Consider the following 23,549-nt stretch of genomic DNA (forward strand, 5'->3'; position numbering starts at 1 on the left):
CTTTATTATGCTATCTGTGGTGGCTGGCTGCAAAAACAGTTCCAGTCTTCACACTCATCTATTTACAAACCTTGACTTAAAAAGTCAATTAATACAGTGAATCAACTGTATTTAAAATTACTGCATCTGTATGCATCATTTGGCTACAGCTTGACTATGCATGTTTCTTACTAATAGAAAAATCTAGTTGCCCTTTAAAGATCAATGGTGTGTATCAGTTTGTCATTTAAAATGAATTAGCATTAACTAGAGAAAGTCTTATCACAGGCCAAAGAAATTCTGTCAGCTAACTGTATTCTCTTCCAGACACAGATACTTCCACAAGAACAGTACATTCACTGACTCACATCAAGAAAAACACATCTGCACTACTTGATCCCCCATGTTCCAGCCCTCAATAGCTTTATTAAAGGCAAAACTGACGTTGTCAATTTAAGTAATGTACTGTCAAAGAGTATTCTTCTTATGTTTTAAAACAAAACCAGAGATTATGGAAATCAAAAGAAAGAAGATTAGAGGTGCTGATATTTTTCATCAGCCTTCACTCCAGTTGTAAAATGGGTTTTCTCACATCATTCTGAGCACTAAAATAATATTAAAACTTTTTCTGCACGTGCACTCATCGGGAAATGCAGAAAGCTAAAGGTCAAAAATCCTGTTGGCTTCCTTTAAATGAGTAACCTACAAAGAGACTTCATTTAATGTTGGTATACTTCACTAGTAAGGAAAGGCAGCATATGTAGTGAATCTTCCACAGAATGATGTAAAAAAAACAACAACTAAGAAAGGAAACAAGCACTTGAACCAATTCTGCATACAAAAGGTTTTCTACAGTCCCTTGTCGTTTTTCTCTATTTTCTGGGAAATTCTTACCCTGCTCACAATTCGAATTGCTGAGTAATCTCCCCTCTGCCCACGTTGTCTATCTTTTGCCTCAAGCAAGCTTTTAACTTGGCTCTGATAGAGCTTATACCCATCCATTAATATTTCTAGAGCTGTGAGATAGTAACTGTTGCTGACACAAGTATTTATGTGGTCAGTGGATCAAGTCTGAAGGACAGGACATACACAGAGCTATTTGATTAAACACTTGGTTTTGTGGTGACTGCTGCAAAACATGCCGATGATGAACCACTGCCTTGTGAAAGTTTATTCACTATAAATAGTACTAGAACCACTACTTAATTTCACCTGGATGGAGAAAGAAGCATCAGACAACAGTAAACTTCTGAGTTGTAAGTCTTGTCATCTTTCTTGGCATCAGACTTCACCGCCATATCAGGTATATATAGAATACACGTGTGTTCAAAAACTGAAGTGTACTTTGTTCGTTAATAACCAGGTATATATTAGGTTATATACCTTTTGAAAAACAGGTTTGGAAATTGCAAACACAGCTGCATGAACTCAGACTACTTGAGAGGTTGAGGCTGATTTTTTTACTGCATTACAAAATGCCTAACCTGGCTCATTTCTCAACACAGTTCTCAAAAACATTTATTGTTAGGAAAAAGTTGCATTTTAATGTTAATGCTTTAAGTCACATCTAAGTAAGCGAAACACAAACAGCCCTAAGGACAGTTATTTTCCCTCTTCTCAGAAATAATGAAATAGAAGTACCTTTTAAAGGTTGAAAACCAGAAGCTAGCTAAGTGTTTGGACTTTTAATAAAACTGCAGCTTCTTTTTGAGCCATTCTCTAAGGATCACAACTATCAGAGAAAATGTGCTGAAGGTACTAAAGGTTTTATTAATAGCCTAAGGTCCTGGACAAAAGAACAGCAAAGTCAATGATCTTGGTTCTTGCTTTCTTGGCTCATTGCTGAACACATCCAGGCAAGTTTTCAGATACTGCACAGAACTTGACAATTGACTTTGCTATAATTAAGGTGAGTGCAAACCTTCAACACACAATTCTATGCTAAATAACTGCAAGTTTAAAGTAGGCTTCAATTCAAGATTCTTTCCTTTGAATGTACTGCAGGTAAAAAAAAAGCACTTGCAGATAAAATGCAGCATTATAGAGAGAGAGAAAAAAAAAAAAAGCTATAAAGCCATAACCTCTCTTGGATGATGTTAATTTTGTTTAAGTGCACTTAAACATTAGAACTTTGAACTGGGATCCAGCAGATCTTCTACCACAAACTATTTGTGTGGCTTTTAGTTAATCCTGGTTTCTTCTTGTCTTAGATTTTTAGAATGGAAGATTTCAAGTTTAATTTGAATACATTTAAGAATTTTGCTTGGACAAAATGAAGAACAAATACTTCTTCAACACCTTCAAATCAACATCTTCAACTTCATTCTCTCTAAGCTACTATACTGCATTAGGAAAACAGCTGTTTCACAAGTGGTTTTCTCATCCAGCGCCCAGTACATGATAATAGATAAGCCTGGAGAGACCATCACCTAAACCTGGCAGTGAGAGAAAGTGCCCAGAAAGTTTGTCCATTGAGAAAAGAAGGGAACTAGAAAACCTGGCAGAGTCACTGCAACAACTCACATACAAATACTCAGGCACTGAATAAATCACACTGACTTGACAAAAAATTAAAAAATCAATTGATCAAAAAGTTAAAACGAGCTTTTTGATTTTTGACGACGATTCAGTGTAAGCTCATATATTACCAAACAAGGAAGAAAAAGGCGGGAAATTTTAATAAATCTACAAGACTGAAATATACCTATGCAAAATATTTTTGTTATAGATAACTTTCTCATGCTGAAATTTTGTTCCAGTAAGATTTCTCTTTGACCACTACTTAACAAAAAGCATCTTAAAACTGGTACAGAAAAAAATGTCTAATCCATCACGATTTACTTGTGGTTTCTTATGTTCTCTCTTCCAATATGAGCATGACTGAAAATCATGAGAACTGATCTGGCAATTCCTATGTAAGATAGTACCAAGACTAACACGAAACATCCATTTTAACCAACAAAGGAATTCATTTTTTTTCATTGCCCTGAAATGACTTTAGAGGAATATGTGATGTGCAGTATTCATTTATTCCATGCAACTATGGAGTTCCATCAGTTATACTGATCCATGAGATTTGAGTTTAAACTAACAAAAATAAAAAAAAAACAAATAATGATGAGTGAGTTTTCTGCTTTCTCAGAATTAGATTGTTACCTCAGCAAACAGACCCATTATTCTTATCTTGACTCGTCAGAAAAATAAAAGAATAAAAAAATAAAAAGGTAGAAATAGAAAAGCGGAGAGAAAAAAAAAAAAAGGAAGGCCAAACCGAACAAATTACAAGGCAAAAAATACTCAGTGTTCTGGGTTTCTAGAAACAGTGAGAATATTCCCCTAAGGTTTTGAAGCAACCTGGCAACTGCCCTTTTCTTAAGCATTATCTTTACAACTTAGTACTTAAACACAGGGCCTCAGCTCTTAGAGAAACTGTGGTATCTCCTCTCAACCTATGAATCCTGGAGGAATACTGACTTGGAAGTAGCATTTCAACAGGAGATAGCTACCAAAATCACTTTGAAATCCTGGATCTTAATCACTGTTCCTCCCCTCCTGGTCTAAGAATCATCTAAGATAATAAATACATTAAATACTATGAATAGGTGTGTAGGGTCATCTGTAGTAGGACTCCAAGTACTTTCTTATGGTGGAAGAATCAATTATGAACAGTATACTACTATTACTACAATTTCCTGTTGCTAAACCTGTCTGCTTAATTTCCACCTAAAACCAATGGGGGAAAAAAGCCTAACTTGCAGCGATTGCAAGAAAATGTTACTTGACTTCATTTTCTTTCTTTTTTTTTTTTTCTGAGAATTTAAATATGTGGGGTACTTTGGTGGCATTATCACAGACAACTGGGAAGAAGAAGGAACAGCTTTCATCAGAAAGCCTTTCCAATTTTGATATTGACTGTGCCCATTTATATCAAGCTACAAGCGTGAAAATTCTAAAGCACATTTTAAAAGATAGTACAATTTAAGTATGAAGTATGCTTCTCAATAATTCCCTTTTTTTTTTTTTAATAAACAACATTACCTTTATGTTTAGGCATAAATGAAAGTAACAGGAAAAAAAATACTTTGATGTTTCATTTTACCACTACATCTTAAACGGTATTTTAGAGTAAACAGAAGGAAAAAAAAATGGACTGTGACTTTATTTTAAGAAAACGTTCCTCTTTATTTACAGGTGTCTTCATTCCAAGGCACAGCTATTATAAGCTATGTAATAACTAAATCTCGTACTCATTTTGTGCTGTTTTGTTCTTTTTCTTTTTTTAATGGAAATGGAAATGCTGCTTTATAATGCCTATTTAAGTGTAAAGAGAATAATCTTTTAAGATTTGCAATTGTTGCTTCTATCTTAAATGTTTTTAAATAGCCTCAAAGTCATTACAGATCAAAAAAACAAAATTTCTTAAGACTGCTTATTCTTGGACGCTTCTATGTAAACAGGATTAAAGAAAGGAACATTCAAATGGACATTTCAAATTATTTTCAGAAATTAGGTACAGATGAATACAGAGGGTGATCTCTGTTGTATAAACAGCCTCCACTGACCTTGATGGATATAGGATTGGTCTCTAAATTTTCCAGCTTACACATTGAAGACATACAAGATTTAGTTAAACCATGTCAGAAAATAGTCACAAAAACACTATTACTGATTTGTGCATTTCTTCATTACTATGTCATGGCATCTCTAGCTCTGAGTTTGGTCCCTGTGAAGTGTCCCCTCTACAGTGTAGTAGTGCATGACTGTTTGCTTTCAGATCTTTTTAGCTTTTGAAAAGCCACCAGATTCTGGCTGTGCCAGACTCTGTCCAGGAGTTATAATTCTTGATGTCCTTGACATGTTACACAGGAATGAGCACTTAGTATATTGGCAGTAGCATGAATGTAAAGATTTAAATCTTAAGATATATGTATGCTGCAATATTGTTATAAGTGTAAATGATATTTTTCCAAATATTTCATAAAATGAAAGATGTTTTTTTTTTCTTGATAAAATAGTGGATTACATTGTCAGTGTTATTTAAACATTTCTTTCAATTGACAGAAGTCAGGTCTAATATTCCTTACCTGTAAAAAACAAATTTGAATAGCAACGAGCAGGGAACTTCTCTTCCCTGTACAAATAGGATTTTTGAGACAGACTTTTTCAGGATTCTTGAGCCCAAAATAAGATTTACAAAAATACCATATATTTATTCCAATAAAGATTTTGTTACGAACAAAAGCACTGAACTGTCTCCGACACCACTTCCGTCTGAGGCTGTTTGAGACAGCTAGCATATGTTTAATTTGGCATTGTATTAAAGCAAAATTCACAGCAACTCTTCCAGCTTTCTTACCCAGAAGATCAACGTACATTTCTTTTCTATAAATGAAGCCTTTTTGGTAATGCTAAGCTGCATTCTGTATCAAGCTTTTCATGCTACACTTGAGCTGCTCCTATTAGCTTCCAAGACATGTACTTAAGGCAGCCAACTGAAGTTTTAGTTAACTTTGACATCTGCAATAGCGACCTTTGGTTTTACTTTTTCACTGTGCATTTGCAGCTGTTTGACAATTTCATTTTGCAGTTATGGCTTGTCAAGCATTTGCATGCTAAACAGGTACACAGTCAAGCACTTTTCACTGCCTTTTATCTCCGGGCTTTTTTTTTGCTCCTTCTCTTGCATTGTAGTACAAAACTAAAGCACAAGAACACAATGAATTTTACAATTGAGTAGATGGAATTGATTTCAATGTTGAGAGAATATTGCACGTTTTTTTTGCCATTTCTTATCTCTTAAGAATTGTGTACAGCATCAGTGAATGACAGATTTACTATTGAAAAGAAAATCCAAGTTAGTTTCTTGATGAAAGTTACCACTTGCAGTTTCTTAAGGCACACTCTGAATCTCAATTTATATAATTCTATGAAATCAAGAATCCATACTTTGGTCTTTTCTAGATAGTGCTGTTTTATTCATAGCTGATTAGCTTGTCAACAGACTTTCATCTACAAAACATTAAGTGGAGCTGCAAGACTTCCTCCTCTGATAAATGGTGGTGTGTACAGCTTCATTTTTCCCTCTAGGAAATTGCTTTCAAAGTTGCTGTAATTTTACATAGAAAAACTGCATGGACTGCATAGTATAGTGGTAAGCACAACAAAAATTCAACGGGTAATCTTCACTATACCTTCATTTCAGTTCTAAAATAGAATTCCTCAGATGCTGTAAGCATGCTGTCTGTCTCTATTTCTTACTGGAGTTCCAGAGGTCATCCATAAACAGCTCATGCCTTGTGAATTAAAGATGGAATTGTTGACTTACCTCTTCAATCCTTCTTTTCCAGACAGATTTTACTATTCATAAGAAAAGAATTGAAGTGTAGAGACAGAGAATGACAGAGAACTTCTAACTATTCAATAGTAATTTCTATATACATGCACTTCACTCCTCAGAGGAATATCTTACAGAATGCAAAATGAATAAGAATACAAAAAAGAAAAAAAAGAGAGAAAGAAAGAAAGAAATAGTATAAGCTATGTTAACCACAGCTCCCTTTTTTTAATAACTTTTTCTTGTTCCATGTCTTGGCCTTCATCTTGAGCCTTGTTGCTTCAGTACTGCCTAGACAAAAAATTGCTGTAGAATTCTTTGCACACTTCCCAAAGGAGACTGCTTTTCAGAAAGACAGCTTTATCTTGATTTCTCAACTCAGAGTAATATCTCCTTTGAAGTGATTTGTCTGATGGATTGAGGCCTAAAAATCAGCTGTAAGGGAGCATAAATTAACCTCTTGACATGACATCCAAAGAAAGAAATGCGCTTGGAAGGAAATTTTAACAACTACCTGAATATAATTTGTTAAAGTCATTGTCAAGAAGAGATAACAAGTAAACAGTTATGTGGTTCCAGTAATAAATGACTGAGCATCGAAAATGTTATGATAGTCGTTTCATGCATTTTAATGGACACCAAGGCAAAATGTTCTAGACACAGCATAGGTTCTTAATATATATGGGAATTATATATATATATATATAGGAATATATATTTTATAGGAAACTATATAGGAAACTGCTCATCAGTGACATGCACTAGGTAGATGTTTTTAATACTATTAGCTCTTAAGTAAAGTACAGTGAAAAATGAATAACTGTTCCTATAACATTAATGAAGCTACTATTATATTGTAGCTAAGTGCTTGCTAGACTTCTTTATCAAGGTTAAACTTATGCAGTGATGACTGCAGAGAAGTGAAGCAATGACAAAATAAACCGTATTTTCCAAATAGTCATACAACTAAAGCTAACATATACTTACCTGGTATTTTCTGCAGGTTAAATAAAGATCTGGCCATCAAAAATGCCACAGATGGCACAGAGACCAAGTCCTGCAAACTTGTATTTAGGCAGACAGGCAGAGAACTCTGCTTCTGCATTACAGTACTATACATGAGAAGACAAAGGTTCTCTACACATGCACTTTTCATCATTTTTAGTAATCAGATCTCAGATCTTTATGCTGAAAGAGTAAAACAATTGCTTACTAGGAATTTATGTCACACTTCCAGCAGTACTAATGCATTAGAATCATTTTAATTTAAGCAAAATTTCAATTTGGTAACTATTTTTTTCTTCTTTAAGTCTGTGGTCATATTTTCCCTATGTGGCTCAGTTCTTTTAATCAGTCAAACTGAGAAATACAATCTGATCTGATTTCCACTGAAGTTAGTACCACCTACTTTTAATAATATAGCAATGTTCTATTAATAATATTTATTAACGAATTATTAATTAATTAAACAAACTTGGCAATTCATCTTACCGTACTTTAGGCCTACTGAAATGCTCAACAGTTTTGCTAGTACTAACCCAAACAATCCATTCAAATCTAATTTTTATTAATTCTATTAGATTATTATTACTATAAAAATTCTTTGTAACTATATACTATGGCTGTGAATATGTGATGTGCTCATCAGAAAAGCAGCATCTACCTGCAGATTCCTTGAAAAAACTAAAGATGGGCACTGCAGAATTAATTGCACTGATGCAGTACATTTCATTTGAGAAAAACCTTTAGCTTATTATCAATATACTTAATTGACACGTGACCTAAAATATTAATGATTTTAGTATATTTTAGGCAGTTTAGTTTGGAAAAAATCTCTAAGAATTTATCAACTGAAAAAAACTTTAATTTTTTGAAAGAATTCCAATTCATAAGCATATTTAAATTCTTTCTACAAAGGCATTAATAAATGAACACCACAGCAGCATTACCTTTTAGAGAGAAAGGGTTCTAAGCAACAAGGTGAAAAGTGAGTAAAGGTATTTATACACAAAAATCTGATAGCACTTCCCATCTACATTTAAATTCAGAGACATCATCAACTGAGCAGTGCTGAGTTACTGTAGTTATTTTTTCTTAATACTGAATGCTAACAGTGATTTTCTTTTAAAAGTGCTGACGACCAAAATTTCCTTCTGAAAAGCTCTTGGCATTGTCAAAATAATATTCACAATGTTAGGCACATATGAAACAGAATCCATCAGTGCTTTATCCTAATTATTTGACTAGACAATAGTCTAATTTTCACAGAAAGGATTACTAAGTTTAGTGAAATGATGGCATGCAAGATGGATCTATATTCGCTTTCACTGGCAACTTTTATCCATTAATTACAGTTAAGGACACAATAGTGGCTTTGCCAGCTGAGATCAGAAGCCCAGCTAGCTTCAGTACTACCCTTTCAGTAGTGGTTAACCAAAAACATAATTGCCACTGTATAGTATTTACTAGCCTAATTAGTTATAGATTCTCATAGATTTCTTGAGTTACAGGAGCTGCCTTATCACATGAAGTCCTTATGTATTTCAAGTTCATACTAATCAACATTTTTTCATAGCTGCACAAGGCTTCTTAGTGTACATAAGTAAATCCATACATTGAAGCCTTCTTGATCATATACTCTGTATTTATCTTGTCTGACTTTCTCATGCAAAACAGAAACTAAAAACATGTACAACATTCACGACATGCACAACATCCTGAAACTGCTTTCTGGCTTGGTCTTACCTCCTCTTCCTTTAGTTACTAACATCCTTTGGGACTTCTGGTCTGTTCTGAGTAATGAGCTGTTTTACAAAGGCCATTTACAGTGACTGCACAATTTTGTCAGCTCAGTGCTAAGAGAATTCATTCTAACCATTAAGGTCATTTTTTCTAGAATTACTTTGTACGTACTAACTTTGAATTCTATCTAATTTTATTTTTGTAAAGAATCTAATCACATCTGCAAACCGAATCATAGAATGGTTTGGGTTGGAAAGGACCTTTAAGATCATCTAGGTCCAACCCCCTGCTATAGGCAGGGACACCTCCCTCTAGACCAAGTTGCTCAAGTGTTCCTCCTCTTTGCCCAATCATTTATGAACACACTAGTAGAAATTCCTGTGTGATCATGAGTATCGGAGCTTTACTGTGGGCTGACTGCCACCACAGACCAGTTTATTAACATATGACTGACACTACATGAGCTTTTACACATTCTTCTCCAGAAGAAAAGGTATTCAATAAAGGACACGGTTTAGCAATTGCTCTTAGCGTGCTTATGGTTAAACCTGGTGAACTTGAAGGTCTTTTCCAAGCTAAGTGATTCTATGATTCTATAATAGCAACAGTTCCCCTGGGGAGCACATCGTTCTTCACTATGCCTCTAAGATTAGATTATAATGCACACCTTCTGTCATGACAAAAAAAACAGGGAGGTTAATTAAATCACCAGTCCTGAAATGTGATTAAGTTTTCTTCCTTTCATATGCTGCATAAGAAATTCTCAAAAGTGGGATAAGAGAAATTTAGGACCTGCAATTCATTAAAAGCTTTCTTTCCATTGATTCTTCCCATGGGAACAGTGGAAAGGCTGAGTTTTCTGCTGCAAAGTCTTTTTATGGAAGGTCCGATAGGACTAGTATGAAAGATAACTCCTTTCATATATATCTGGATTTATTAATTCTAGAAAATCTATTAATATAGATCTCACATATCCCAAAGACTGCTTTGTACCATCTGGTAAAATGGTCTGTTATATGCCTCTAGCACTTCCCTTTCCCATTCATGTTTCAGGGATTCACCTGTCGTACCACCTCAGTGCTGTGTTGCTTCCCATTCCCCCTTTTAAAGGATCAGCCTCAAGTTTCAGAGAGAGCAACTTCAGTGAACTCCAGATCACACCCTTAGGCTCTGCTGATTATATTTTGGCAGTGTTCATATGTTCAAACGGCCAAATGAAATATATCCACATCACAGTGCTCGTTCATAAAGCCTTACATACACAATACATTGGAAATCATTTATATGTAGCCCTGTAAAATTGTATGGTATGCTGAAGTATCATGACTAGAAAGTATACTACTTTTTAGCAAAATCTTCTTTTCTTTTCTGAAAACACTCACGTGGTACATCTAAAAAGCAAGTTTGACTCTCATATCTGATTAGATTGTGATTATAATGGGTGAGTCTCTGTATTCTAGTGATTCTCAAATTCACATGAATAACCTTGTCTTTAGTCTTTTAGTCTGCCTTGTTTACTGTTTCAAGCTATTACAGAGCACACAACTGCACTTTAATAAAGCCACATGTATACAAATACTATATACTTGATTACTGAGGATCCTTTTAAATTAATTATGTATTTAAAGTGCCATAGTGAGAATGTAGGTCTTAACAGGAGAGAAAGAAAATGGATTAGAGAATGAAAGTCAGAAAAAACAGCATATGCACAAAAAGAAAAACATCTATTTTTTAGTAAAGGAACCTGAAATTATATTTTATTGGCAATCTTCTAGAAGACCAACAGCACTTTCTGCTTTTGCTAACTAAGAAAAAGCAAACATAGTTGAGGATTTTCTGAGCAGCATGGAAATACTGCTGTCCTTCATGTAAGCTGGAAGCATAATCAGGTTACAAGTGAGAGGAAACAGCCACTGCTTTACTCCAGAAGTGAGCAAAAAGATCTTGGGAAGAGGGGACGGATTGTACTATCGCATCTCCAGGAACTAAACCATACATGGCATAAACTGTATCACAACTTCTTCTTGTATTTTACAGAGAATGAGGAATCACAGTCTCTCCTAAATGGCTTCTGTGACTGCCCACATAAACTATGGGCAGTCCTGTAACTGCTCTACTCCATTCCATGATGGTTTTACAGGCGACTTTGTTTCCAAAGTATTTTTCTCTGGCCTAGTTGTTTTCAGCCTCAGTTCACACAGAATGACAGAAGCATACATACAGGACAGGATTAGGAGAAATTCAGGATGAGGAACTAAATACTCTAGTGAGAGTGGCTCTAAGCGAAGACATAGTCTTCCTTTTAATGCCTTATAACCTGTTTCTTTAACTTAGGTTCAAGTGATGGTCTCTGTTACTGAGTAGCTGGGTGAAAAGTTCCACACGTTTTCAGTTCTGCTGAGCAGAAACTGGCTTTGTTTTCAAGGAAATCGTGTAGAAAAGAGTTTTCAAAGTGATTCTGTTGAATGAGAAGGGATCCAATGGCCCCACGTTCTAAATCTGCAAAGTATAATCAAGGTTTTAAAATAATTATTTATCAACATTTCGAACCTTATGCCCCAAACAGAGGAGAATAACTGACTGAACTCGGAGTGCTCTGTTGATTTGCCTCGTGTCCTCTCTGGTAAATATCTTTTGCATATTGTAGGAGGCTGTGAGCAATACCGAATGCCAAATAAAGATCAAAACCATCCAATAAAATTTGAAGGCACTTAATGAAGTAAACAGACCAATTACAAAATCTTGTATTTTAAAGGCAGCTACAAAATTGCATCATTTTAATGATTTTCTATTGCCCTAGACAAAAAGAAAGGAGGAATACCCCACAAGAGCACAGCTGAAGACTCTGGACTTTGTGACCAAAAGCATATCACAAGGATTAGCTTTCAAAAGGCTGCAGGGTGTTCATTTAAAGACTTCTCCAAGCCTGTGTGTAGCCTGAAAACATGCTACAATTAAACACTGTTGTTGGCTTTTCAACACAATTCTCCTGTTCTTTGTGGATAACCTAACATAGCTCCTTCACATGCTTCAGTTTTTTAGGATGCCTTTACAAGAAAAAAAAGGTGCAGTAACAGGGAGTACATATTCCAAAATAACTTAACTGCATATGTAGTGTGTGCAAATGCAGAATGATGAAGTATAGGGAAGATGGTACAAATGAAAGAAACAAGAGAAGACTGCAGGGAAAATAGAAATGAAATAGAGAAAAAAAAATAGAAAAAATAAAGGATTTGGAGAATGGATAGTTACTAAGTAGACAGAAGGAAGAGTGCAAAAAATTGAACAAGTAAAGGGGCACTTTACCAGAGAGACAAGTCTCAAAGCTCAGAAAATAACTCTTAATTTGGAGAGCCAGAAACCCAGCTAGCAAAGCAAGTCGATACCTTCCCTGAAGTATACATATATGCTGCCAAAGTACTCACTGCTATGTTTCCTAACTTTCTGCCATTCTAAGTCATTTCTAACCACCCTGCATTTTAGTATAAGTGGAAATGTATGGTATTACTCCATTGCCCTCAGAAGGAAAGCAGTGTATCAGTGAAATGAGACTGTAGTTGCCCTGCAATATGTGTGCCATTACTTGAACAATCTTTCAGCGTCCAATAGGAAAAAAAATATCACCACAAAGTTTTTCATATTGGAAAAAAAAAAAAAAAGCATTTGATCCAGAAATGAGAGTGAGTCCTATTCCACTAAATAGTTAACAGTATTTACTGTATCAATTAATACAAATCCTATGGCCATACTCTGCTGATTCATAGAAATGTAGGTAATACATTTTTCAGAAATGACAGCAATGCAGAAAATCTACAAAAAAATGGTTTTTCATGTGAAAAATGCGCAACATGCATAAAAAACTGAAAGCCTCAACAGTCACAGAAATTTTAAGGTGATAACAGTTTTGGAAACATTAGAACTGGAAAAGCAGGACACTGAGGTTGAGTCAAGACAGTAGGTCTTACTATAGCAGCAGTGAAAATATGGAAATACAGCATACTTGCATTTGCTCAGTGGACATTCAAAATCAGTTATGTCATAAATTTTACAGGATGAAATTCTATTTCCAAAAACATACTAGGAAAGAAATCAATTCAGTACATCTGAATTTACTGGTCTTTTAACAGCATACTAAAAAGCATAAAATATAATGGAAACAATGCTAGCCTGAATCCATGTGAAACTCAGTGTCATTTGGGAAGGATCAAGATCTACAAGCTATATTCAAACAAGACATGAAATGACTTCAACTTACAGTTCTTTTTATGAGACACCTAGTGCCAAGCAATCCCACATGAGAAGGATTTGTGTTTTTTGAACCAACATCACTCACCTCTGTCTTACATATAAATGAATGTTTGAAAACAAAACCTGAAACAATCGTAGCCAGTTTTGTACATGCATTCTTTCTTCTGATGTTGGTCTTAGCACTGACATAAACATAGGTGCAGTTTAAGAGGTCTGTTTATTTTGTTTGTTTAACTGTCAATTTTATATTGTAAACTTGAACGTTTGAAGAATTGATGTAAGGGTGAAGTGATTTAAGGGTGAACAAAATCAACATTTCAGGAATGGCATTTTCTGACTGATATGTGAAAGAATTTAAAGTGTTCCTAGGTTTTATAAAGATTTCACTATTTTAAGGTAGCACCATATAAAAAAGTTTGAGTGTAGTATGCTATTCAGTTCCACAAGATTGTCATGGCACGAACAGTCTCCATAATATTTTTAATCAGACACAAGTTTAGTAGTAGCTTAGTATATTATTAACATTCTGAAATTATATATGTATATATATATTTCATATAAATAAGACCACAAAATGCCATCTCTTCTGCAACACATGACATTAGCTAAAGGTGAAGTCATGACAAAGCCTAGAGCAAATGGCTTCGTCAGTCTAAGCTCTGACTAGCTCATCTGATCTGCACTGAGCAAAAGATAGGTTTCAGGCTACATTTGAGGGAGAAAAGAAGGTGCAACATTTACTCACTAATTTTGCAATTTACTATAGGAAATAAGGCGCTTCCATCAATTTTCTTTCTTTTCATCTCTCAGCCAAAATACTAGATTTTGTTTTGTTTTATCCTTTTTTAAGCTTTTTCTTCAAATTAAACCAGAACACATCATTCTGATCTTAGCTGTATTGTTACTGCAGTTATAATAAATGGTATTTCAGTCCCACCAGTGAAATTACATTAAGCTTTCTAAGCAACAGAAATGGAAAAATCTGAAAACAGCTTCCTAAATGTGAAAAACAGGTTTATTTCCATCAACATAAAATCAGGATTGATACACATCCACTTCCCAGTAGAGGGCTCCCACAAAGAGCTTGAGTTATTGAATTGAATTATTGTAGATTATAGCAAAATAAGAGGCTCAAGTTCTGGATACTGTTGCTTTAAAAAAAAATTGTGTGGTCCAATGAAATCCAATACACTGTCTAATAAGAAAGCATCTCCTAAGGACTGCTTAGAGGAATAAGTCTTCATAATCTAAAAATTAAAGCACAGAAACTACTTATGAAACATTACCTGTTTACCAAAAACCTACAGCAAATGCTGGTAGTAAACTATTGCAGTACTTACCATGACAGGTTCTGAAAGCTCACAGAAATTCGTTCAGTGCACAAGCAATAAATGGAGATTGAACTATTCATGAAAGTTCATTTATAATAACAAAAAAGCTAGAAATGAACTGTAAAGAAAAACAGCTTACGAGTATTTGATGCCAAGGATATTTTGTAGAGAAGTTCTGCTGCTTTTGTACGAGACCACGAAGATTGTATAACTGCTAATTCAATGAAGTAAATATATTACTGCTTTTTCAGTACTTAAATGGGAAGCTTATTACTTACTCTATATTTCCAGGCCATCTTTTGATCTCAAATTTACTTGAAAATGTATCCCGGAAATCATTTTAATTTATTTTCATGAAACCTCATTTTGTTCAAAAGAGACTTAGAAAAAGAACTCAGAGATGTACTGATCTATTGATTTATTTTGTTGTGACTCTACCAGCAGTTTTTTCTCTGTTATCCCTTTTCAGAAGAATTTTCTGATTTCATTAATGAATTGAAGAAAAAATAACGATTGCTTTTGTTACAGAAAAAAATAATTTAGCAGCAGCATACCAACTCATTAAATTCCTGTTTTAAAAGCTTTTTGCTTTATACTTTGAATTTATTATTATTATTATTATTTTGTAATCAGGACTTGATCCAGAGAAAAATAACTGGCCTACAACTGACTCCAACAAAATGTTCTCATGATCTCAGTGAATGTTAGTGGATATATTTGCCTTTGTAACTGAACAGTTAAAAAAAAACAAAAAAACTTCTTAAATCTTTATACAACAAAGCTTTCTTTATGCCTTGGTTGTGCAAACATTTATGGTATTGAAAAGTCTGTCTGGATTTAAGCATGGTTCAGATTAAAAACCTGACCAAAGTTTTATATATATATATAAATGCAATTTAATACAACCCTTGTCTTTCTTTGAGGACTATAAAACTACTGTGGGAAGTTACTTCGATGACTTGTGGGAAACTATTTACTTTACAAATTCTTACTGCAAATTTTATTATTTAGTTTTGTATTAATTTACATAAAGCCAATCCTTGACCTGCAAAACCTGTTGGGAAGGGAAAGAAAAAACAACCCAAAACTCAAATCTACCATACTTACTATCAATACTTTTGTTGACACCATTCAGGAATTCCATAGACTCAAAATAAAATCACAGTCCTTTTTCTCCTTTCAGAATATAGCCTCTTAATCCAAACAATATCAGAGAAGTTAAAATTTAGTCCATTCATCTGGCAATTGTTTCCCTCTGTTTCATAAACATGCATATCACAGAGAAAAAATGTTCAATTTAAAGTTTCTTACATAATTAGAGTGTAAAAAATCATCATAGAAATTACACTTATTTTTAGACTTAATCATGCCCTTGCTGTAATATATTGCATTCCCATAAAACAATGGCTTAGCAAAACCAATTGTTTCATAAGCAGACTGTTAATACAGTTAATTGTTTAGGAAGATTAGAAAATAAAAATTCTCATACTGCATATAATTATGGTCTGACAGTCTAACCACACGTTGGAGGTAAAACATCAAGAGGATTAGAGGGGTGGGCCAGAGGGAAAAGATGTGACGGCTTATCAGAAATGTTAGAAATTTGATAACATAGTGCCCATTAAAGAACCTGGATAGAAGAATGCAGTACTACAGGTAGATACTGTGCCACATATGTACCATTTCCTGCATGACTTTACAGCCTCCAGAATCCTTCCTTTCGTAACATTCCAGTTAAAAGCTGTATCATATAGGAAGGGCAAAAAATGCACACTAGAGTATATGATGACTTTTTACACGCCGATAGTTAATCATCACATTTCATTAATAAATTACCAAGCACTTGCAAACTGTCCACAATTATTTTCATCTAGCTTGCATATTTTATAATGGTGGAATAACATTTTAAAAAGTTTGAATAGGCACTTACTGGAATTACAGTTAATCCTGATACAGTCTAGATGGGGAAGAATAGATGAAAAATGAAAATTTATCCTTCAAGGTAATAGCTGCAGACATCCAATAAAATCACAGTCCACCCTTCCGGGGACAGACACATGCAAATATGGCCACTCCATCTCATCAGTCTTTACATATGTTATAACCCAGATATACTGCGATAAATCTTTATAAATAGAAACGACAAATAGGGTAAAAATGGCCAATTTCAAACAAAGCTACATGGTGACAAATCTAAGTGAAAAATTCAGATTAAATGTTAAAGATGCTTAATTGAGGCAGGCTGCAACCTTTTCCCCATCTGTGAAAGAACAGGTAATTTCTCTCAGCTCAATTAGAAAGTGCTCCGTCACAATGGGTTATAGAGCAAGCCAGGCCTCAATCAGACACCTTGGACAGCTTTTGTACAGTATACCTCAAAGGCTGATCTGCAACAACTGCACAGCAAAATGCAAAGCCAATTTCCAAGGCATACAAATAGGGCTTTGCACTTCTTTATTTTTTATTTAAGCAAAGAATTGATAAATGGAAAGTGACTCTGTTTAAAGCTACGTTAAAAAGGACAAAATGATCATGATAAACTGATAATTGGAGAGCACCGTTTTCAGACTATTTCCTTAAAAAAAAAATGCAGTTAAAAATTGAAAAAGGGGTGAGATGAAGGGAAGGGCAAGAAGAAGTAGTAGTAGTATTAATGGGTGATTTTCTTCAACTATACAAGCAGGCAAAACTTGATAGAGGCGGGCTAATTTACATATAAAGAAAATGACCTAACCTGTGCTGCGCTGGTTACCTTCATTATTGCCTTAAAAATAGAACCGCCTACGCCAGCCTACTTGGTCCGTACATCTACTCCTGCTTTATACCTTTGAGGAACAGATACGTCATTAAACCTAGATTTTGTTGCCATATAGCTGAGTTTGCCATGTGTCGTCAACCGCATCAGAAAAGTGGTCGCAAACAGCCAAGGAGCAGCCGCTGCACACCCCCTGGTACAGAAGCCACCGCCGCCGCTCCCGCTCTCCGCAGGAGCCCGGCGCGACACTAGAGGGCACTGCGGGAGAGGAGGACGCGGGGACACCGCGCTGCTCCCGGCGAGGGCTGAGCTCGGGGACAGCGCGCAGCCAGCGGTATGGGCTCGGGGATGGGAAGGGGAGGTGGGATTCTTCAGCTTTCTGGGTATCGCCTTATCTGCGATTCGTTACTTAAGAACGTGCTTAGATCTACGCTTCTACTCCGTTCTCTTTCAAAATAGCTTTCCACTGAATGTGGCTGACTCCACTGAGCGTGCATTTTCCTCCTTCAGATCCTAACGTGGATTTGTAAACGCAGCAAAAGCACTATAATTTTATTATTATCCCTATTATCATTACTAATTAACTAGAGGAAGCGATACCCTAACTTTTTATCCATCATACTTCAAACCACAAAACCAATTTTTTCTTCATTTTTTTTTTTTTATTTTCCTTCTTTCTTTTTCTTCTGTAAAAGGGTTTGTGCCTCCTGTGTTCACATGGCTGTTTGCTGAGGGCCGCAGTCTTTGGGCATTGAAGGGTTGTGTTATCGTTCGATACTACAGAGATACCACCACAGATTTGTTTAAAAAAGAGAAGATGGGTTTACTATAGATCTGATGGCTAAAAAAAGGAGACCAAGCAATCCATCAGTGGAAACGATACTTAAATGAAACGTTTTCAGAGTTAAAACTAGATATTCTTCAGTATATATGTACTTCGTGTATAAGTAGGTGGAAATAAAACTGAACTAACCTACATACATGTTGTTTCTGCTTATGTATTTAAATAGTGGAACTAATACCGTGGAGAAGTCGAGGATGGAGACCAATCATCCACAATGAAGAAAAGACTTTAGCCTAAAAGAACCACTGATGAACTAGTCTTCTCTTTTTAGAACACACAATAGTATAAAAATATTGTGATGGAGTATGTTAAGACTGTATAAAAAAACCACAAAAATGCAAAAGAAAAATAATAATAATTAAAAAATGACAAATATTTGTGTGTGTATGTGCATATGCAAATGTTGCACTGACATGTGTTTATATATTGTTTCAGTTTACTTTTAATGTTCAAACAGGCTGTTTTGTAAATGTTTGCAAGCAAAAAGAAAAATGTAAAGAAAAATGCTAATTTCTTGAAGGAGGAGTTTTTTACCTAGGTTGACCGTTAGCTTTACCCGTCCTGCATCCAGCTCCAAGCGGAGGGTATCAGCAGACTCCCTGGAAGTTGTTGCCATTAAAATGCCATAAGCTCTCTGCGACCTGAACCGTAAAGAAACATCTTCTGCCTCTGTATGCATCACAACAGGGAGCTGTATTTTCATAAACATACTTCCATCATAGCTTAATATTGTTGCCTCTGAAAACATAAAAGAGAAAATCAGTTATTAAAGAAGATAATGTGCTATTTACTGATATTGCCCAAGCAGAAGATGGTAAATGTATATCCACTCAGCATGACATGGAAAAATCACATATTAAAATTATTACTGAGAAGCATAAACAACAACAGTGAAAGATGCAAAATGTCTTTCCTTATGTGGGATATTTTGGTGCTTCTAAAAGAAAAACAATTACTCTTTTAACAAACAGGTCAGTAAAATCACCAGTAAATAAATGCTTGCCAGACTGGGTCCTTGCTCTGCAATTAACATCAAAGCCTGTAAATCTACCCAGGTAAACAACTTCCTAAAAGGTCATTTCAGATTGTCATCCCCCTCACCCCCCTACCCCCTCCCAGACAAGTGCTTTAGGATACTTTATGTGTAAACCTACTGGGATTGCTACTACCAGCTATGATTATCATCCAGTCAGCAGAACCAAGCCTTAAGGAATTAGGGTGGAGGAGGTGACCATCACACATGGTTTGGTCGAGAGCAGACTGCTTCACAGTTGTGATGGCTGAGGTCTGAGAGACTCAAAAACGTGTACAGACATGGCGACAGCCTCAACCTGAGGAGTGAGACTGGACTTGGCATATTGAGGGTAGGATTTAAAAACCCCTGAGACAAGCAAGTAACTGTCAGCTTCAGACATTGCAGAAAGTGCTCCCAGCGAGCGGTGCGGGCACAGAGCAGTCATGGCCTGTTAGGCCTCCAAGCAACCAGCCAAAAGTCATCTTCTCCCAGCCTCCGTGCTGGTAGCAAGAAAGGGAGCAGAGATGACACTGCTGCTCATAGGGAACATGGCAGTTCCTGGAAAGCAAAGTCCATAGATTCTTCTGAAGCATAAAGCAGGATGATCAAGTGCTGCAGACTCTCCTCCAACACAGCCTTTGGAAATGGCTGTCAGGACCACAGATGGAGATGTACTGTTTCAGCATGCCCAGGATTACCAGACAGCAACAGCCATTCGATATAACCAAAACCAGTACCCCAACGACGAAATACAGTTAGCTGAATCCAACCTTACACATATCTGATTGCTTGCCTACCACTACTTTGCTAGAAACCTTTTACCTTCTTCCACCTGTCTCCTACATTCTTTAACCCACCCCAAAACTCTTATGCTCAGAAACTGGTGAAGTATCAGATGATGAGGACTACAGAGGATCTCTAGTCTTGGTTAGAAAAAAAGTGCAATCCTGAGGGCATATCAAACCATTGAAGGAGAAAAAAAATAAAGAAATGGAGCAGACATCAGACAGTATCTCAGGGAAGCCACAGGAAGGGTAAACTTCAGCACTTACTTCACTGTCCAAATACAGAAGGGAAAAAAAGATATAATTACAAATCTATGAATATTAACAAGTACTAAGACCAGTTTTCTTGTGCAAATTCCAAACTGGAAAATTCAGTATACTGTACCAGTTCTCTCTTGCACTCCTTTCCTGTCCAAACTCTACAGTCAACATTCTGTACCAGCTATGATGCAGCTACCTACAGCTCCAGGTGTGATCCTAATTTTCACTGCTGAGCCTGCCACGCAATCTTGGACAATTAATTTAGCTTTTCTGTACTTTAATTTTGATTAAAGTAAAATTGAGATACTTATCTACTGCAAAGGTTTACTGTGGTCCTACTTGTAATAACAGCTCACGTACTACTGTTTATTATGTTTAATCAATATAATAATTAAAATAGCATAAGAATTCTTTTGCTTTACATCACATCAATACCATTTGACACTACCATTTATCTAAACAGTTTATATTATGTGTCATGTAAGGACAAATATGAGCACACTGGAAGCAAAAATGATGGGTGGTATATGCACCAATAGTTTCAGGCTTCTACACTACAAATTTTGACTAAAGTGGATTAAGGAGAAAAAAAAAGAAATGACTAATACTGTTAGTGAAAATCATTAGGACAAATTAGTATACATTCACAAGTTTGACTATTTCTAACCATGTTCTGTATATTCTAAATATAAACTTTTTTTCCTGTATAGGATGTTAAATGCTTATTTCTCACCAGTTTGATGAGAGACTTTAAGTCAGAAAGTTTTCACAGGGGAAGTGGCTTGTTTCTTTGTTGTTGGTTTTTGTCTTTATTACTTGGGGACAGTGGGGGTAGGACAGCTTACAATTATTTCCTGTGTCTTGATTATTAGTCTCCATGCACAAAAGACTCCCCAGAACTTCACCAAAATAAACATGATTTAGACAACTAAAGAAGTTCAGCATAAATATATATATATATATATATATATATATATATATATATATATATATATATATATAACACGAGGGAAAAAGAGAAATATTTTGTAATGCCTACTAACATAAGGACCATTAGTACTAGTTGTGTTTTTCATAATCTGAGCAAAATCAGATTAAATGTTATAAGTTGAAGACCATTCAAAAACACTGGAGATCTTTGCTGATACATTATTTTATAATAACACAAAATAAAGTTGTCAGAATTAACACTGGTACCGGTTGCTATTTTTCGTATAATTATTTGGTCTTTCAGAGAATGACAAAAAAAAGGAGAGAAGAAACTGTCTTAATTTAATCAGAGACAACCTGTGAGTGTTTAAAATCACAGAGAACAGACATGATGTGATTAGATACTCAATCCTCCTAAACCTCACTGTGCCAGCTATTTTGGAAACAGATGTTCCAAGAACAAACCAAGGAGACTGAACATAAGATCAAATGACTTTAAAACTCCGGGGCAACCAGGAAAGCCCTTCGTATCAACTAGCTGCTTTCAGAATGGGAAGCTCTGAGTTGCAGGCTTTCTAAGATATAGAGTTATCACAACAAAACCCACAAAACTGTTTAAAAGCAGGAATTTCATCAAGATTTAGCACTGCCCGGAGGGCCATAACTGAGGATCAGTGATACTACATATCTGTAAAATAGAAAAAAAAATAATGCTTATTGCACCTAACTTTGCTTCAGTCTTTTCTGCTAAGATTGTCCCTCAGGAATCCCAGACCCTGGAGACAGGAGAGAGAGTCTAGGGAAAGAAAGACTCGCCCTTGGTCAAGGAGGATCTAGTCAGAGATTGACCAGGAAAACCTGATGCATGCAAGTTTATGGGCTCCAATGGAATGCACCTACAGGTGCTGGGGAAGATGGCAGACAGATTAGAAAGCCACCGTCTATCATATTTTTGAAGGGTCATGGAGAACTGAGGTGCCTGAGGACTGAACGATAGCTAATGTCACTCCAGTCTTCAGAAAGGACAAGAAGGAGGACCTGGAAAACTACAGGACATTCAGTCTCACCTCCATCCCTGGAAAGGTGATGGTGCATCTTATTCTGGATGTTATCACCAAGTAAGTGGAAGAGAAGGAGTCAATATGGATTCACCAAAGGAAAAACACTCTTGACCAATCTGGTTGCCTTCAATGCTATCATGACAAGCTGGGTCGATGACAGGAGGCATATGACACTGTCTCCCATAACATCCTCATAGCCTAGAGATAGTTGAGCAAATGGTGAAGTGAATTAAGGACTGGCAGCCTAGAAGAGCTCAGAGGGTAGTGAACAGTGGCACATAGTCTAGATGGAGGTCTGTAACTAGTGATGCTCCCCAGGGGTTAGTACTGGGACTGGTCTTGTTCAACATCTTCAGTGATCTGGATGAAGGGATAGAATGCACCCTCAGCAAGGTTTCTGAAGTTTCAAAGCTAGGAGGAATGGGTGATACACCAGAAGGCTGTGCTGCCATTCATTCAGTGGGCCAAGGGAGGCAATCCTCCCCCTTTACTCTGTCCTGTTAGAGCACATCTGGAGTAAAGTGTATGGTTCTATTCTTCCTAGTTCAAGAAAGAAGGGGAAATTCAAGAGAGAGTCCACCAGAGAGCAAAGAAGATGATTAGGGCCCTGGAGCACCTCCCTCGTAAAGAAAGGCTAAGAGACCTGGGAGTGTTCAGCCTGGAAAAGAGAAAACTGAGAGGGGATCTTATCAGTGCCTATAAATCTTTAGTGGGTGGGAGTCAAGTGGATGCAACAAGGCTCTTTTCAGTGGTGCCAAGAAACAGAACAAGGGGCAATGGACACAAACTGAAAAACATGAAGCTCCATATGAACATGAGGGAAAAACTTTGAGGGCTAAAGAGCACTAGAACAGGCTGCTCAGAAGGACACTCCTTCTCTGGAGATCTTTAAAACCCGTCTGAACACTTCCTTGTGCAACCTGCTCTATGGAACTGCTTTAGCAGAGGAGTTGGACTAAATGACCTCCAGAGGTCCCTTCCAACCCCTTTGAACTAGTAGAAAATACAAGGGACCTGTGACAGCACAGTGAGTTCCTTCTTTCCTTACTGCTGTTTTGTAACTCACTGTGGCTAAGTCTTGATGGCGTGTACTAACTTGATGCTTTACAGACACTGGACAGCGAGAAAAAAGTAGTTTCAATATAAAACAAAATATGCTTGTTTTGAATCTCCTCTTATAACTAGAGCTTTTGTTTTAGTTCTTTAACACAACTGTTTCCATCCTGCAGTACTTCAGCAGAGAAGAATGGATTTGCAAGGCTGT

At 36.1% G+C, this 23,549-nt stretch overlaps 1 protein-coding gene across 15 annotated transcripts in view; it reads right to left on the reverse strand.

The window, feature by feature from the left end:
* Window positions 1-23,549, reverse strand: part of NRXN1 (neurexin 1) — a 625,130-nt gene that overhangs the window by 352,934 nt on the left and 248,647 nt on the right. For 12 of the 15 annotated variants that reach the window (XM_065739653.1, XM_065739648.1, XM_065739644.1 and 9 more), the window contains 2 exons: window positions 18,768-18,971; window positions 16,565-16,591 (listed from right to left, as the gene is read on the reverse strand). In XM_065739653.1, the coding sequence (XP_065595725.1) occupies window positions 16,565-16,591; window positions 18,768-18,971 (231 nt within the window). The remainder of the gene's footprint in view (window positions 1-16,564; window positions 16,592-18,767; window positions 18,972-23,549) is intronic. The other 3 variants (XM_065739655.1, XM_065739654.1, XM_065739646.1) reach the window with 1 other exon arrangement.

The sequence above is a fragment of the Cyrtonyx montezumae genome, unplaced genomic scaffold, assembly GCF_038088225.1.
Source record: "Cyrtonyx montezumae isolate F1298 unplaced genomic scaffold, pur_monq_1.0 scaffold_24, whole genome shotgun sequence".
NCBI lineage: Eukaryota > Metazoa > Chordata > Aves > Galliformes > Odontophoridae > Cyrtonyx > Cyrtonyx montezumae.